General features: G+C 43.3%; 1 protein-coding gene across 1 annotated transcript; it reads right to left on the reverse strand.

Moving 5' to 3' along the window:
• Positions 1–345: 345 nt before the first annotated feature.
• On the reverse strand, positions 346–1,772 carry LOC124625592. Its single transcript, XM_047149182.1, has 2 exons — positions 1,451–1,772; positions 346–748 (listed from the first exon to the last, which is right to left on the reverse strand). Exons 1-2 carry the CDS (start codon positions 1,760–1,762, stop codon positions 476–478), a joined length of 585 nt encoding a protein of 194 aa, XP_047005138.1. The 5' UTR covers positions 1,763–1,772; the 3' UTR covers positions 346–475.
• Between the last annotated feature and the right edge of the window lie 15,992 nt (positions 1,773–17,764).

Raw genomic sequence — 17,764 nt, forward strand, 5'->3', positions numbered from 1 at the left:
GAAAATTACAGTTTTACGCTTCATGAGAGGAATAAGTACTTATCTGTTATTACTAATTTTTTACATTCTTCGTCGTAAAAAAATTGTTCTTACTTACAAAATAATATTTTTAGATGTTCCCATCAAATGGATGTATGAGTTGTTCAACATTGTCAGATAACTAATCGTTGGTCTACACAGTTGGGGACACTGCACAGTGCCTTATTTGACTGGTAGTATGTTACATTTGCAGCATGTAACAGCTGTAGTTACCATTACAGGACCATATTCCTTGGAAGGTAAAGCACTGATAACGGTTTATTAAACAAAAACTTTGCAGCTGGTAAAAAAATATTTAATATGGATTGCAGATCTTACAACAGTAATCAACAACAAACGAAAATATGAAAAGAAGTATTGTAATCAAGCGATTTGTCTGACGTGGTTGTCATTTGAAAACGATGTCTTGTTGTTGAATTACAATACATGAAGAAGCCTAGTTGATGCGCACAAGCTCAGGTTGTTTGTAAGAGTAGATGGGAGCGCCGGCAGGATGCAGGTCCTGGTACTGGAAGCGCACCAGGTAGCTGGGGGTGAGCGCTGGCTGCTGCAGAGCAGACAGTTCACTGGAGGCGGCGCGCTGCTGCTGGGGGGTGGCGGAGACGGGGGCGGGACCGTGGGCGTAGGCGATGCGCTGCAGGCGGCCATCTGGTTGCAACACGTAGTACACGCCGCTTTCCTCCGCCTCACGCAGCTCCGCCTTGCCGTACTGTCAGCAAAGGAAGCAACGTTATTGTAAGATGACAGGAAGAAGGGCCAAATGTACACTATATTCAAAATGTTGCCATCCATAGCTGTTTGGCGATTATGTAGTAAATTTCAAATTTGTTGAGTATTTCATTTCCGGCAAACACTTACAAAGAAGTCACTAACGGAAATGGCCTAGTATGAATAAAAGTCTACAACATGGTTTATTGAATTGTTATGATATGTTTTGACCGAATGAGAAACAGGACTGTTGCCACGGTTATCATGAGGTGGTCTGCCACTGCGAGGATGTACACCAGCTGAAATGAGTGATATCGACAACCACGTATTTTAGTTTTACATTTCGAGGTGTCCCTGTTCGACATGTACCACTCATATGAAACGTTATATTGGCTGCCTATTTCTACACCTACATTTACGTTTAGAGGCCCACTATCTTTTATTTTGTATTCACTATCCTTGTGTGAAACGTGCGTTGGAGGCAGCAGAATCGTTCAACAATCAAACACAAATGCTAACTCTCTGAATGATATAAATCATATTTCGCTCCGTAGAACGTCGTCTTACCTTTAGTGATCTCTAATTGAATTCGCGGAACATATTCATAATACTCCCATGTGGATCTGATGTAAATTTAACACAAAGTCGATTGCTGAAAATTTAATGCAGTTTGGTTACATTTCCCTAGTCCTAATATACTTACGTTGTAAGGAGCCTCAGTAGTGGTGGTGGCAGCCTCAGTGGTGGTGGGGGCGGAGGTCGTGAACGTAGGCAGTTGGTAGGAGTCAGTGAGGCGGGAGAAGTCCTGTGCAGGAATGAAGAACTGTGGGCGGAAGCTGGCTGCAGAAAATCCAGAGGCTGGCTGCGGGGCCACGAATGACGGCTGCGCCTGCGACTGGGCGAAGGCCTGTGGTTGCTGCTGCTGCTTGTGCTGCGCCTGGAGCCGCTGAGGCTGGCCCGGCAGCTGGCGGGAGGGCGCGCCGTAGCTGGTGGAGGGCGCTTCGCCCGCGGCCATCGCCGCCAACGACGCCAAGGCGAATACCAGTAGGACCTGCAAGAGGCGATGGTGAATAGGTAGTGAGCAACTAGGACTTTTGTATAAGGGGCAGTCAAATGAAAACTTCTGTGGGGTCGCCCACATATTGCCAAGGTTGTTTCGACTATGCCGAAAATATCTCTATAGAGTTCAGATGCTCCCTCCTTCCCTAATGCCACTTACATGCTTTTGAAGCCACGCAGAAAGATAACCGTATCTGCTAATTTGCTTCAGACGTAGTGGTGCATGCCCAGGAACAGTCGTACTTCCGTATGCAACTGTAACCAACTTTTCGTGAAGGCACTGACTGTTGTCTCACAGAGGGACAAATTTTTTAACAGTTACCGGGATTACTTTTCAAACAATAAAGAGTTTACTTTGTTTTTCGCTCCTGTCTCAGTTTCATTTGACTGCCCACTGTACAGATTAATTTAAAACGGTACAGTGCTACATACTTCTTTTCCTAATGAGTACCTTATCTTGATTAGTGATTGGAGACCAGTTTCTACAAGCGATTATAGAGGCCGAAAATGAATGTATGACTCATTTGCGGTTCATATTATTAATGTTTTTCTAGAGACAGACATTTTGAAGGTTACTGCAATTACTCAAATATGCCTGTAAGAAAATATCTTTCAGTGTTTTGGAACAATTACAGATAACCCTTCTATGAGAGATTGGTTAGCACAGATTAGGTTGTTTGTCGCAACTATTCTACGCTAATCCTTGTGCTTATTGTTGATTCAACATCTTCAGTCCTAACATTGTTTTCATAAAAAATGTTTTATGTTAATTACACATTTAATCAGTTTTGTTTAAATATTACTGACGTATTGGTTCTTTTACACAGTTTTTACGTTTTCTTGAGCGCGGTTTGTGTATGTTCTCGTTCAAGGAAATTACTACATCTCCATACAATGATGCACCTGTATATAATGAAGAAACAAATCTGTTAAGTTGCAGAAGACAGCTTCTGTCGAATATAGGTGAAAGAATACTAAATGCCAAGAAACCACATGGTCATCGACACTAAGTTCGATTCGGGACTCTCACTGAAGACAGTTCTGCTCCAGTCAGTGACACTCCGTGGCGAAGACGTGTCTGGAGGCCTCCCAGATGGCCGTGGGATGCCAGCCTCTCACCCACCATACGTCCTGACAGCCATGTGTGATGATCTGACGTGTCATATCTTTCCGTAGGAGGACTCCTTAGGTTGTCATCCACTGCAGCCTCATGCCACAGCGGTACGTTGACGATTTTCTACTCACCGTTTTATTGGCCTTCTTGGCAAGCCATCACAGGATATCATTTCAGCAAGATAATGCCAACCCTAAAACTGCGAGAGCTTCTACTTATTCTCTCGATGCTTGCCAAAGCTTGTCATGGCCACCATGGTCGCCAGATACCTCCCCACTTGAGAAGCATTATGGACAATGTTTTCCAGCTACCTCGGGATTCTGACGATCTAACGGGCCAATCCGACTGAACTGGCACGATATCCCTCAGGCTGACACCCAACAACTCTATAAATGACAAACCGAAAAACTGCTGGCAAAGAGGCCAGAAGAAAACTAACGCGTTGTTGATTTGCTGAATTTGAGTCAAGCTCTTTTTCTTCAAAAATCCATTAATTTTTTTTTTTTCGGAAATTGTAACCATTTGTTCATTTGTTTTCCCTCCCATTCGGCAAATACTCCGTGGTGAGTCATTTTATTTTTATCTTTATTTAAGAGTGTAAGACGTGACACAATACCAAAAGACTATGCCGAGAATCGTCTCAAGTGACACCGGAAAAATTACAGAAAAAGTTGTTTGGTACGTCCGGGTAACTACTTTCTCCTTAGACTCTAAATGACGTAAGTCATCTCGCTTCTTCAGTGTTCTTGCTTTCACAAACAGTACCTGACTGGTCCTACACTTCAACAGTTTATTGTAACACCCTTACGAAAACAGTCGTCGAGAAAAAGAAACATCTTCGCGTAACCTACTCCTCCCAGCCCACTGACAGATGGAATATGGTAAATATACATGCGATCACTACGAAGCACTGTTTCTGTTAAGACAAATGAATAGCCAAAGAGAGCTCTCATTATCTTGTACCCTCTATGAAAACTGCAAGCTAGTCAGAGATGAAGATTCATGTAGGTCACACCGATTTCCACATTTCCCCTCTCGGGACCAATCTCTTAAGTTACATTAAGAACGTTCCACATGTTCCAACGGAACCGTTGATATTTTAAAGTGTGTGTGTAAAGAACGATCTCAGTTGCTTTTTAGCTCTTTCTTTTTCGTATCCTGCTTTTATGTGTCATTTGTGACATCATATAGTCGCAGACAATTATCATGCGATAAAGTTCGATGTCGCATGTACGTACTTAAATGGTTCTGACATGTGCCAGAGAACTTCATAAATGCCTTACGGTGTCGATCAACGCGATAGGTGCTAAAAATTGAAGAATATTTTGAACAGCAGCTAAGATGGTAGTTTACATATAGTATAAAATTCATAAAATCTTTTTGTACAGAACTAATTACTAAAAATTGAAAATTAAGCACCATGAAATGTTTAGTGCAATGACTTACCTAAAAGTAAGAACTGAAGTAAATTAGAAGAACATTTGACACTCCTTTGGGTGATTCTATAACCACGTACAGCGAATAATATGGCGATTGAGAATTTTAAGTTCAAAGGTACATCAAATGTTTCACTACCCTATTTTATTACGTACTTACAGACAAAATTTTTCGCAAAGCAATTGGTAGGTTATTCTAATATTTTTAAATTTTCTGACTTTGTTTAGGCACTATGTTTTCTACAATGTGAACGTACTGAATTTTGTACCTAATCCGAAGGATGCCTTTTTGAAAGGTAAATATAAGTCTGATGCAACTTTCGTGTGCAAAAGTACTATGCTTCGAAGAGTTGACATTTTCGTCACGACATTTACATAGCAAAAACCAACGAAACCAGCGGTTCGTATGTAGATACTTCAGTTTTATCTCAAATTACTAATCAAGTATTTCTTAATTACACTTTTTAGTTACAGATTTTCTTTTCTAGCCTCAAGCTCGTCGATTTCATACCTTTTTTGTCCATTTTCCACTTGTCGTTTGGCTACGAAAATTCTGAAAAGGTCCATTGTATAGGTTCTAGGTTGTCTTCTTGTCACACCGTTCATGCATTTGACCAAAAGGTCCAAGAGACAAATGTCAATCATTACAAAGAAGAGATTACGAGTATGCCCGTCGACGAGGAGGCCATTACAGGCAGGCGTAGATCCGAAGAAGACAACTCCAGTGGTGGGAAACGATAATCGCCGAGGCAGGCAACTCACCTGCATGGCTGCTCGATACACCTGTTGCGTCTGCTGGACTGGACGAATGTGGTGCCGGAGAGCAGCGCGGGGTGGCTTTTATACAGAGCGGAGCTACTTGGCGGCTTTGCCAACATGACGTCGCAGGTGAGCTCCCCGTTCGCGTCCGTCAGCGGTGAGTTGCGCAACCACGGGTCACGGCCGCGATGTCCCACCCACCTCGTTACCTCACGCTCTCTCTCTTGGCCGTGCTGCACATCAATACTGTTGCTTGCACCTCACTGAGTGGTAGCACTCCAGGCGTCTACATTGGTTCTGGTACTAACATTTCTGTTATGAGGCTTATCACTGTCAGAATGTGCTCGTGCGCAAAATTCGATGCAGTCTTTCCCCCCTACTGTACAATCTGTACATCGAAGGAGCAATGTCGGAAATAAATGAAAGTTTTAAGAGTGAGATTAAAATTAAGAGTCAAAGAATATCAATTACAACATTCGCTGATGATATTGCTGCCCTCAGTGAAAGTGGTAATGAATTGCGGTATCTGCCGTATGGAATGAAATAACTAATGCGTACAAAATACGGTCTGAGAGTTAACAGAAGGCAGGCGATACTAACCAAAAGCAGCAGTTAAGGAAATCTGCTAACTAGGCAGCAAAATAACCCGTGACGGGCAGACCAAGGGGGACATAAATTGCAGACTAGCACTGGCAAAAATGGCATTCCTGGCCAAGAGGAATTTGCTAGTATGAAACACAGGCCTTAATTTAAGGAAAAAAATTTCTGAGAATGCACGTCTGGAGCACAGCATTGTATTGCAGTGAGACATGAACAGTGGGAAAACCGAAACAGAAAAGAATAAAAGCATTCGAGTTTTTGTGACTGTTGAAAATTAGGTGAACTGATAAGGTAAGGCATGAGGAGGTTCTGCGCAAGATCCGTGAAGAAAGGAATATATGGAAAACACTGACAAGAAGAAGGGATATGATGATAAGACATCTCTTCAGACATCAGGGAGCTGAAGGGAGTGTTAACTGCAGGGCACTACATCCAGCAAATAGTAGAGGACATAGGGTGGAAGTACTACTTTGTGATGAGAAAATCGTGGCGGGCTGCATCAAACCAATCACAACAAAAGCAAGTGGGAAAACGGTCTTAACCTCCAATGTAAACATTATTTGTCTAGATCGCGGCTTTATGAAATGACATCACTTGTTTCGATTATGGCCGCAAACATCTTCAGATGGTAAAATATCGTTACACAATGCAACATGTCCCATGTCGTAAGATCAAGTACTGAGTCATAATAACAGGATTCCATAAACTCGCGATTTAGACAAATAGAAATTGGCAGTACTTATTCTATAACCTCAACGTAAAAGATATTTGAGTTCAACGTCACGACGATGACTATTCACGGAAATCAGTCTGTATGTTAAAGAGGGTGGCGTACCACCAACGAGAATCAAGTGTCTTACTTATTGTAATACTTCCCTCAGTGTCTCATTCGCATATTAGCGTATTGCAGTCTAGGTACACAAAAGAAATGTTGTTGTCAGGTCTGAATATAACTGAATTGTTAGTTTTGTAAATCGTAGTAGAAAAATACTAACAAGAGTTCATTAAAGACGATCTAAACATTGGTACGGAACTACCTCTGGGAAGTTGAGTGAGAGTTCGGGAGAAGTGTAGAAACACCGAAGGCAATGCTCGCACAATGACGTATATTGGATGACAGGTTAAATGAAGGCAACCGTACGCTCGCAATATATGTGCACTTAGAGTGGGCTTTCGGCAGTATTGACTGGAATGCACTCCTTGAAATTGTAAAGAGTGTGGGTAATAAGAAGGGAGCGGAAATTTATCTACAACTAGTACAGAATCAAACTGCAGTTATACGATTTCTAGATAATGAAATGGAAGCAATAACTGATAAGTGAGTGTGACAACGTTTTAGCCGGTCAGTGATATTCATTCAGTACCCTGAGTTAGATGCTAAGGAACCTAAGATCAAATTAGGAAAGGGAATTAATATTTGCTAAGAGGAAACTATATTTTTGCAGTTGTTGAAGACATTGTGCTTCTGAAAGAGACTGCAAAAGGCTGGAAATATCAATTGAACGAATTGAACAAAATATTGAAAAGTAGTTATCTACAAAAGTAATAAAAGTGTGAAAGATTGTTTCCGAATTATGTCAGGCGATGCCGGCAGAATTTGTTTAGTAAATGAGGCACTGAAAGTAGTAAATGGGTTTTGTCTTTTAAGCACCAAGGTAAATTATGATGATCAAATTATACAGAATGTAAAATGCAGAGGGCTGAAGTAGAAATGACATCAAATCCAGACTGACAGAAGGAAGAAAATCGTACTTGAAAAAGAGAAAGTTGTTCAAATCGAATGTAAAAATCAATTTTTATAATTCATTTATTAGGTTATTTGTTTCGATTATAGCTTTTTCCGGAATGAATTAGATTACGAAACAGTCCACACAAGTTATGAAGAGAAGCTTTTGAAATATGTTGCTGCCGGAGACTACATTAAAATCGTTTTGTGGAATAAATACTAATGCATCAAAGATTCGTGACATAGTAGTCTTTGGTGGCATAGTCATTTTGAATGAAGACCAAGATAGACTGGAACGTTTTTTTTTTTTGTTTTTTATCTGTCAGCTCCCACTCTCTTAATGTGTTCCTATCGATAAAAACGACAAGTGCAAAATTTTAACTATCAGATTACTACACTCCTGGAAATGGAAAAAATAACACATTGACACCGGTGTGTCAGACCCACCATACTTGCTCCGGACACTGCGAGAGGGCTGTACAAGCAATGATCACACGCACGGCACAGCGGACACACCAGGAACCGCGGTGTTGGCCGTCGAATGGCGCTAGCTGCGCAGCATTTGTGCACCGCCGCCGTCAGTGTCAGCCAGTTTGCCGTGGCATACGGAGCTCCATCGCAGTCTTTAACACTGGTAGCATGCCGCGACAGCGTGGACGTGAACCGTACGTGCAGTTGACGGACTTTGAGCGAGGGCGTATAGTGGGCATGCGGGTGGCCGGGTGGACGTACCGCCGAATTGCTCAACACGTGGGGCGTGAGGTCTCCACAGTACATCGATGTTGTCGCCAGTGGTCGGCGGAAGGTGCACGTGCCCGTCGACCTGGGACCGGACCCCAGCGACGCACGGATGCACGCCAAGACCGTAGGATCCTACGCAGTGCCGTAGGGGACCGCACCGCCACTTCCCAGCAAATTAGGGTCACTGTTGCTCCTGGGGTATCGGCGAGGACCATTCGCAACCGTCTCCATGAAGCTGGGCTACGGTCCCGCACACCGTTAGGCCGTCTTCCGCTCACGCCCCAACATCGTGCAGCCCGCCTCCAGTGGTGTCGCGACAGGCGTGAATGGAGGGACGAATGGAGACGTGTCGTCTTCAGCGATGAGAGTCGCTTCTGCCTTGGTGCCAATGATGGTCGTATGCGTGTTTGGCGCCGTGCAGGTGAGCGCCACAATCAGGACTGCATACGACCGAGGCACACAGGGCCAACACCCGGCATCATGGTGTGGGCAGCGATCTCCTACACTGGCCGTACACCACTGGCCAGCAAGATCTCCGGATCTGTCCCCCATTGAGCATGTTTGGGACTGGATGAAGCGTCGTCTCACGCGGTCTGCACGTCCAGCACGAACGCTGGTCCAACTGAGGCGCCAGGTGGAAATGGCATGGCAAGCCGTTCCACAGGAGTACATCCAGCATCTCTACGATCGTCTCCATGGGAGAATAGCAGCCTGCATTGCTGCGAAAGGTGGATATACACTGTACTAGTGCCGACATTGTGCATGCTCTGTTGCCTGTGTCTATGTGCCTGTGGTTCTGTCAGTGTGATCATGTGATGTATCTGACCCCAGGAATGTGTCAATAAAGTTTCCCCTTCCTGGGACAATGAATTCACGGTGTTCTTATTTCAATTTCCAGGAGTGTACAAGACGACCCTCCTCATACATGAAATTTCGAATGCTTTTTGTGAGAATTTTATTATATTTTCTCATCATCATTAGTTAATAAAATTTTGCTGTCGCAGATACTTATTTTTAATAACCCTGTTTAAGACTTTAATCCTAGTATACAGCCAGAGTCACTAACTATTACCACCAAGAATAACTGTGAAAACATGATAGTAGCTAAAAAGTTTGTAAGACAAAAACTGCATGGGATAACGGGGTCCTTAATACAATGATTTTTTGTTGCTAGCTGGTGTCGCTTCAGAGATATGAAGGTCAACATAGTTTCTCTTTAAATGGGATGCTGTAGTTTGGTACTTATTTTCTGATAGCCGTTATCAAGACGAATCCAATGATGTGTACAGTAAAGTCTTTGAAGGTCAGTGAAGGTTGCAAAGGTGGCATGAACGTCCATTTACAGGACGTGTTCCAAGTGAAGACCATTGGTATCAATGCAGTGCTGCAGTATTTTTATTATGGATTGAGTGGTATTCCTTATCACATCGGCACTTATCGAAGCTCATGCTCTGACAATTCTCTCTCGCGTATCATCAAGTGTAGTTGGAACGTCTTTATGAACAACGTCCTTTACGAATCCCCACAAGAAAAAATCCAGAGGCGGCAGGTCTGGCGAACGAACCGGCCACGACACATCTCCTCCACCTCCAATTCAACGATCTGGGCATTATCTCTGCAGTTTATTTGTAGCCATCGGCGAAAAATTTGACGGACACCTATCGTGTTGCAATCACATTCTGTTCCTTGTTGGTAAAGGTATTTCTTCCAATAACAGATCTAATGTTTCTTGCAGTAATGAGGTGTACTTCCTGCCTTTAAGACTAAAAAAAAAATGGGTTTAAATGGCTCTAAGTACTATGGGACTTGACATCTGAGGTCAACAGTCCCCTAGACTTATAACTACTTAAACCTAACTAACACAAGTACATGACACACATCCATGCCCGAGGCAGGATTCGAATCTTCGACCGTAGCAGCAGCGGGGTTCCACACTGAAGCACCTAGAACCGCTCGGCCACGGCGACCGGCCATTAAGATTTCCTTCGATGAGATAGGGGCCTATAGTTCTGTCCTCCAGAATCCCACTTCATCCATTCACCGACTACGGTTTTTGGTTTGCAACTTGAAGCACCCAACATGGATTTTCGGTAGCCCAATAATGCATGTTATGCAAATTAACATTTCAGTTGTTCGCGAATGTAGCCTCGTCAACAAATAAAATCAAGTTAATAAATGTCCCATCCCTCTGAATCTGAAATTGCGCCCGTATTCAATGAGACGCATGCAGTGCGTACCAGTTAATTCTTGCTGGAGACTGACAAGGTAAGGATGAAATTTATGGTGATGCAGAACACGAACAACACTACACTGGTTCATGCAGACTCCCTTGCGATATGACGCGAACTAACACAAGCATCTCGAACCACAGTGGCAAGAGTACCAATTTCCATTTCTTCGTTATAAACTTCCCTTTGCTGGATATGTTTCCGATGCGTTAAAGTTCCAGTTGTTCTCAATTTATCATACACATATTTTCAGAATATAAGTCTATAGCTCTCACTGAATTTCGTTTGCCGCTGTGGTAACACCGGTTCATGTCAAATTACCGAAGTTAATCGCTGTCGTTAAGCGCTGTCGGGCTGGGCTAATTCTTGGATGGGTGATCATCCGGTGCGCCCAACCCTGTTGGCAAGCGGGGTGCACTCAGCCCTTGTGAGGTAAACTGAGGAGCTACTTGATTGAGAAGTAGCGGCTCCGGTCTCGTAAATTGACAAACGGGCGGGAGAGAGATGTTCTGACCACATGACCTTCCATATCAGCGTGCGGTGACGCCTGTAGTCTAAGGATGACACGGTGGCCGTTCGGTACCTTTAGGTCTTCATGCCTTATTTGGGCAGACTTTTAGTTTAATTCTCCGTAAATGAGAAACATATCGACTTGTTCTTCGAAGGAATACATCATTCAAATTCGCTATATTCGCCGATACTAGTCTCATCGTTCCTATTACTATTGTAGTGCGAAATCTTCGAATGGTGTTTACCTGTCAATGACAGGTGATGTATACGCCGTATTTGGCGAATATTTACTATTTGCCCGATATTCGAGGGAGAATTGTCGGAGAATGTGCTTTGATAAGTGCCGAAGTGATAAGGAATACCACTCAATCTATCATAATAAGATCGCAGCACTTCATTGACACCGATGTCATCACTTCGAACACCTTCTGTAAATGGACGTTCATGCAACATTTGCGACCTTTATTGACCCTCAAAGACCTTACTGTTACACATCATGGGGGCTTCTCGATAGACGGTATCAGAAATTAAGTACCAAACTATAGCATCCCATTTAAAAAAAGAAAGTTGCCCTTCACATTTCTGACACGACACCACCTAGCAACAAAATAACCAACGTGATGTTATGGCCCTCGTTGTCCATTGTAACATTTGTCCCACAAGCTTTTCAGCTACTATCATACTTTCAGAGTTATTGTAAGTGGCAATAGTTAGTGGCTCACCCCGTATAGTAACATTCAATCATAATATATATTAAAATATATAATAAACATCATTCAATATCATGAAGGCATAGAAGTGTTAGTAGTGAGGACAGGAAAAATTCCTGTGTTTTGATTCAGAAATATCACCAAGAGTAGAAACAGCAGCGGCAACGTAGTTCACGGTACTTGTCAGTTTTCTACTCATGCCTCTCTGGTGTCTTGACAGGCGTCACGACTGGGGTTCACATATCAATAGACGCTGTAGACGCTTTTGGGCTGAAACAGAAAGCCTGGTTATATACCGAACTTCTTCTCAACGTCTCAGAAAAAGTTTATATATTCGAAACATGCACAAATTCTCAACTTGCCTCTTAACTGTTGCCAAGTTACTAGGATGGGAAGATGGTCCCAGCGCTCAAAGATAACAATAAAGAAGATAGGATGGCAGTATTACGAACCTTTCAGGGGGAGTCTCTTAATACCCAAAATCGTCTGTAGGTGTTAAATGATGACTGTCAATCAGGGATTAGGGAAGTGGGCTATAGCTGTAAAAATTCATTAACTTTTCAATGATACCTCAGCAAGCAGTACAGGTCGAGTTAATGGCTGTTGTACAAATCTGGAAGAGCTACTCGGTCATTACCTGTTGTATCTCAGTGTCCGTCATCACATTTCTGAAATGCTCCTTCAGTCCTATTTCGATTCACTGATTGGGTATCTCCTGGCCTGGACATGGGAATTATCCAGATACATAGAATATCTCAGTCGAAACTCGTTAAGAACTCTTACATGAACAGCAGCAGCGGAGTATGTCTATTATTCTCGGAAACACTTCGCTCTCGGCTTCAGGCTGTGATGGCTTCGGTTACACAGCTTGAGGCTGCACTGGATGGGCACCACTGTTGTGGGCCGGCCGTCGGGATCCAACGGACGGTCTTCACCAGTGGCCAACCCAGTTACTACTAGCACTGAGGGTGATTCCTCACCTGTGGTCGAGTGGGAGGTTGCCCCAGGGCGAAGCAGGTGGCTAAATAATTCCCAGGCGGCCGTACATAAGGCCTCCCTGATTGGTCTGACAAACAAGTACCAGGTGCTGTCTGTGGCTGACAATGTCGGTGAGCCAGATGCTGTCACCTGTCCTGTATCAGAGGAAACCACTCAGCCCGCAAGATCTGGGCAATCGCAGAGGGTGGGATTATTGGTAGTTGGGAGCTCCAACGTTAGGCGCGTTATGGGGCCCCTTAGGGACTTGGCTGGCAAGAAGGGTAAAAAATCCAATGTGCACTCCGTGTGCATACCGGGTGGAGTCATTCCAGATGTGGAAAGGGTCCTCCCAGATGCCATGTAGAACACAGGGTGCAGCCAACTGCAGGTGGTAGCTCACGTTGGTAACAATGATGTGTGTCACTTTGGATCAGAGGAGATTCTCTCTGGTTTAGAGCGGCTAACAGAAGTGGTAAAGGCTGCCAGTCTTGCTTGCAAGATGAAAGCAGAGGTGACCATTTGCAGCCGTCCTGTGTGGCCGTGCGGTTCTAGGCGCTACAGTCAGGAACCGAGCGACCGCTACGGTCGCAGGTTCGAATCCTGCCTCGGGAATGGATGTGTGTCATGTCCTTAGGTTAGTTAGCTTTAATTAGGTCTAAGTTCTAGGCGAATGATGACCTCAGAAGTTAAGTCCCATAGCGCTCAGTGCTATTTGAACCATTTGAACCAGACCATTTGCACCATAGTCGACAGGACAGATTGCGGACCTCTGGTACATAGCCGAGTGGAGGGTCTGAATCAGAGGCTCAGACGGTTCTGCGACCGTGTAGGCTGCAGATTCCTCGACCTGCGCCTAAGAGTGGTTGGGGTTCGGAGGCGGCTACACGGGTATAAGGGGCTGTGTGGCGTGGACTGGGCGGTTTTTTAGATTAGAGGGTCTCGGGAAAACACAACTAGGGCTTCAGTCACAAAGGGTGCAGCCTGAACACAGGAAAAACGTAGATACAGGAACCATTGGTATAACAGTTGTAAATTGTCGTAGCTGTGTTGGGAAAGTACCAGAGCTCCGGGCGGTAATAGAAAGCACTGATGCTGATCGTTATAGGCACTGAAAGCTGGCTAAAACCGGATACAAGCTCAGTAGAATTTTTGCGAAGAACGTAACGGTGTTTCGAAAGTATAGGCTAAACACTGTTGGCGGAGGCGTGTTTGTTGCTGTCAGAAGCAGATATTTCCTGTGAGTCATTGTTGGCAACCGGAATAAAATAATAATTGGGTCCTTTTGCCGACCTCCCAATTCAGATGATACATTTGATAAAAGGTTCAAAGAAAACTTGAGTTTGATTTGAAACACGTACAGGAATCATAGGACAATAGTTCGTGGTGACTTTAATTTACCCTCGATATGTTGGCGAAAATACATGTTTAATTCCGGAGGTACGCATAAATTATCAACCGAAATTGTGCTAAACGCATTCGCTGAAAATTATCACGAGCAGATAGTTCATGAGCCCGCGCGAATAGTAACGATTGTAAAACACACTTGAACTCTTAGCAACAAATAATCCTGAGTTAATAACGAGCATTAAAACCGACTCAGGGATTAGTGAACACAGGGCTGTCGTAGCAAGAGTGAATATTGTAATCCCCTAAATCTCGAAAAATAAGCGAAAAATATACGTATTACGAAAAGCAAATAAAAATTCACTTTACACCTTCCTGAGAGACAATCTCCACTCATTCCAAATTAATAATTTAAGTGTAGACCAGATGTGGATTAAATTCAAAGTAATAATATCATCGGCTATTGAGAGTTTATACCAAATAAATTAACAAACCACGGTACAAACCTTGGTACACAAAACAGTTTAGAAGACTGCTTCAGAAACAACGAAACAAACATGTCAAATTTAAATAGACGCAAAATCCCCAAGATTGGCGAACTTTTGCAGAAGCTCGAAATTTAGCGCCGACTTCAATGCGAGATGCTTATAACAGTTCCCACAACGAAACTTTGTCAGGAAACCTGGCAGAAAATCCAAAGCGATTCTGGTCTTATGTGAAGTATGTTAGCGGCAAGAAACAATCAATGCCTTCTCTGCACGATAGCAATGGAGATACCATCGAAAACAGTGCTGCCAAAGCTGAGTTATTAAAAACAGCCTTCCGAAATGCTTTGACAAAAGAAGACGAAGTAAATATTCCAGAATTGGAATCGAGAAAAGCTGCCCACATAAGTAACGTAGAAGTAAATCTCCTCGGAATGGTGAAGCAACTTAATTCACTTAATGGAAGCAATGCTTCTGGTCCCGACTGTATACCAATTAGGTTCCTTTCGGAGTATGCTGATGCATTAGCTCCATACTTAACAATAATATACAACCGTTCGTTCGACGAAAGATCCGTACCCAAATACTGGAAAGTTCCACAGGTCACACCACTATTCAAGAAAGGTAGTAGGATTAATACACTAAATTACAGCCCATATGGTTAACGTCGATATGCAGCAGGATTTTAGAACATATATTGTGTTCGAACATAATGAATTACCTCGAAGAAAACGGTCTACTGACACACAGTCAACATGTGTTTAGAAAACATCGTTCTTGTGAAACACAAATAGCTCTTGAATCACATGAAGTGCTGAGTGCTATTGACAAGGGATTTCAGATGGATTGCGTATTTCTGGATTTGCGGAAGGCTTTTGACACTGTGCCACACATGCGACTCGTAGTGAAATTGCGTGCTTATGGAGTACCGTGTCAGCTATGTGACTGGATCTGTGATTTCCTGTCAGAGAGGTCACAGTTCGTTGTAATTGACCGGAAGTCATGGTGTAAAATAGATGTGATTTCTGGCGTTCCCCAAAGTAGTGTTATAGGCCTTTGCTGTTCCTTATATATATAAACGATTTGGGAGACAAACTGAGCAGCCGTCTTCGGTTGTTTGCAGATGACAGTGTCATTTATCGACTAGTAAAGTCATCAGAAGATCAAAACAAACTGCAAAACGATTTAGAAGAAATATCGGAATAGTGCTAAAAGTGGCAGTTGACCTTAAATAACGAAAAGTGTGAGGTCATCCACATGAGTGCTAAAAGGAACGCGTTAAACCTCGCTTACAACAATGCAATACGTGTGACGAGGGCCTCCCGTCGGGTAGACCACTCGCCTGGTGCAAGTCTTTCGATTTGGCGCCACTTCGGCGACTTGTGCGTCGATGGGGATGAGATGATGATGGTTAGGACAACACAACACCCAGTCCCTGAGAGGAGAAACAGTGTGAGATTACCCACATGAGTGCTAAAAAGAACGCGTTAAACTTCGGTCCCGCTTCCCGCGCCCGGGTTCCCGGGTTCGATTCCCGGCGGGGTCAGGGATTTTCCCAGCCTCGTGAAGACTGGGTGTTGTGTGATGTCCTTAGGTTAGTTAGGTTTAAGTACTTCTAAGTTCTAGGGGACTGATGACCATAGATGTTAAGTCCCATAGTGCTCAGAGCCATTTGAACCTGCCAAACTTCGGTTACACTATAAATCAGTCTAATCCAAAAGCCGTAAATTCAACAATATACCTAGGTACTACAATTACGAATAATTTAAATTGGAAGGAACACATAGAAAATGTTATGGGGAAGGCTAACCAAAGGCTTCATTTTATTGGCAGGACACTTACAAAATGTAACTTACCTACTAAGGAGACTGAATCCACTTCGCTTGACCGTCCTCTTTCAGAACAATGTTGCGCGGTGTGGGATCCTTACAAGGCAGGGCTGACTGTGTACACCGAAAAAGTTCAAAGAAAGGCAGCACGATTTGTATTATCGCGAAATATGGGAGAGAATGGTAGAGAAATGATGCAGGATTTGAGATGTACATAATTAAAAGAAAGGCGTCTTTCGTTGCGACGGAATCTTCTCACGAAATTCCAATCACCAACTTTCTCCTCCGAATGCGAAAATATTTTGTTGAGACCGACTTACATAGGGAGGAACGATCACCAACAGAAAATAAGGGAAGTTAGAGCTCGTACGGAAAGATAGAGGAGTTCATGCTCCCCACGCGCTGTACGAGATCGGAATAATAGAGATTTGTGAAGGTGGTTCGATGAACCCTCTGCCAGGCACTTAAATGTGATTTGCAGAGTATCCATGTAGATGTCTAGATGTAGGAACAGAAGTAACCGCGAAATGACTAGCGAGAACTGCTGCAATTAACGATGATCTTTCTTGGCGGCATTGCAAAGACTGGGATGTCGCATCACATCACCGGAGCTGTAACTGATTCTAGGAAAAGGCCATGTAATAAATTGTCAGGATACTCCTCCAGGATTTAGTAAGGATACAGAAGGAAAATTTTCAAATCGCTTCTGGTACTTAGCTACAGATACTGTGGATATGGCTTTGTTGATAGTGGCCTAACGAATGTCAAGGCAAGTGTAACTCAATTTATGTTGGAATTAGATAAAGGAGAAATATAGGAAGGAAAAGAATATAGTGAAAAATGTACATCATATAGCAAAATGATCTATTTTCTTTTACGAATGTTGACTTTACCTCATTTGTAAAGCGTGTTACTAAAACTTGCTTCATGAGGATTTCTGTCATTACCGATTTCCTCCGACAAAGACGTATCAAGATGGGGAGGTAACACTCATTACACAAGTTATACTAAAACTTTGTTGTTGTGTATGATGCAGAAAATCATGTGAGAATTCTGGGCAATATCAGTCATAGCACGAAGTGTGGAAGGAATGAAGGAAGGCATAGCAGAGTTTAGCGTCCTAACGGCAACGAGATCACAAGAGACGGAATTGAAACTCGTTACTTTCCAAGGACTTATCCTGATATTCGACCTAAATACCCCCTAGATGGTCAATAATATTGCACACTACTTCCTGACCCGCAACAGTACTGAACGTTTAGGTGACAGATGGAGAGTTAGTGCAGTTATACTGAGAAACTAAAACAGTTTGGAAATACATCAGGCCGGCAGCAAATGTAATACCGCGCAATTGACAAATCCTTGACAGTGACTCACGTGCTACACGTACCAAGGAGGTTAGGTTCGTTGATTGTACGTGAAAAATGGGTTCAGAACATGGCGAAAGACTATTACTATTAGCGTGCATCGCAGTGTAGTACTGTGTAATGTTACACCG

This window comes from Schistocerca americana, chromosome 1 (assembly GCF_021461395.2).
Source record: "Schistocerca americana isolate TAMUIC-IGC-003095 chromosome 1, iqSchAmer2.1, whole genome shotgun sequence".
Lineage (NCBI taxonomy): Eukaryota > Metazoa > Arthropoda > Insecta > Orthoptera > Acrididae > Schistocerca > Schistocerca americana.

Excerpts from the sequence above, each read along its gene's own strand:
- LOC124625592 (XM_047149182.1), bottom strand. The coding sequence starts at position 1,762 with ATGGCCGCGGGCGAAGCGCCCTCCACCAGCTACGGCGCGCCCTCCCGC. Across the intron at positions 749-1,450 it reads CTACTGAGGCTCCTTACAAC|TACGGCAAGGCGGAGCTGCG; the intron begins GTAAGTATATTA and ends CTTTGCTGACAG.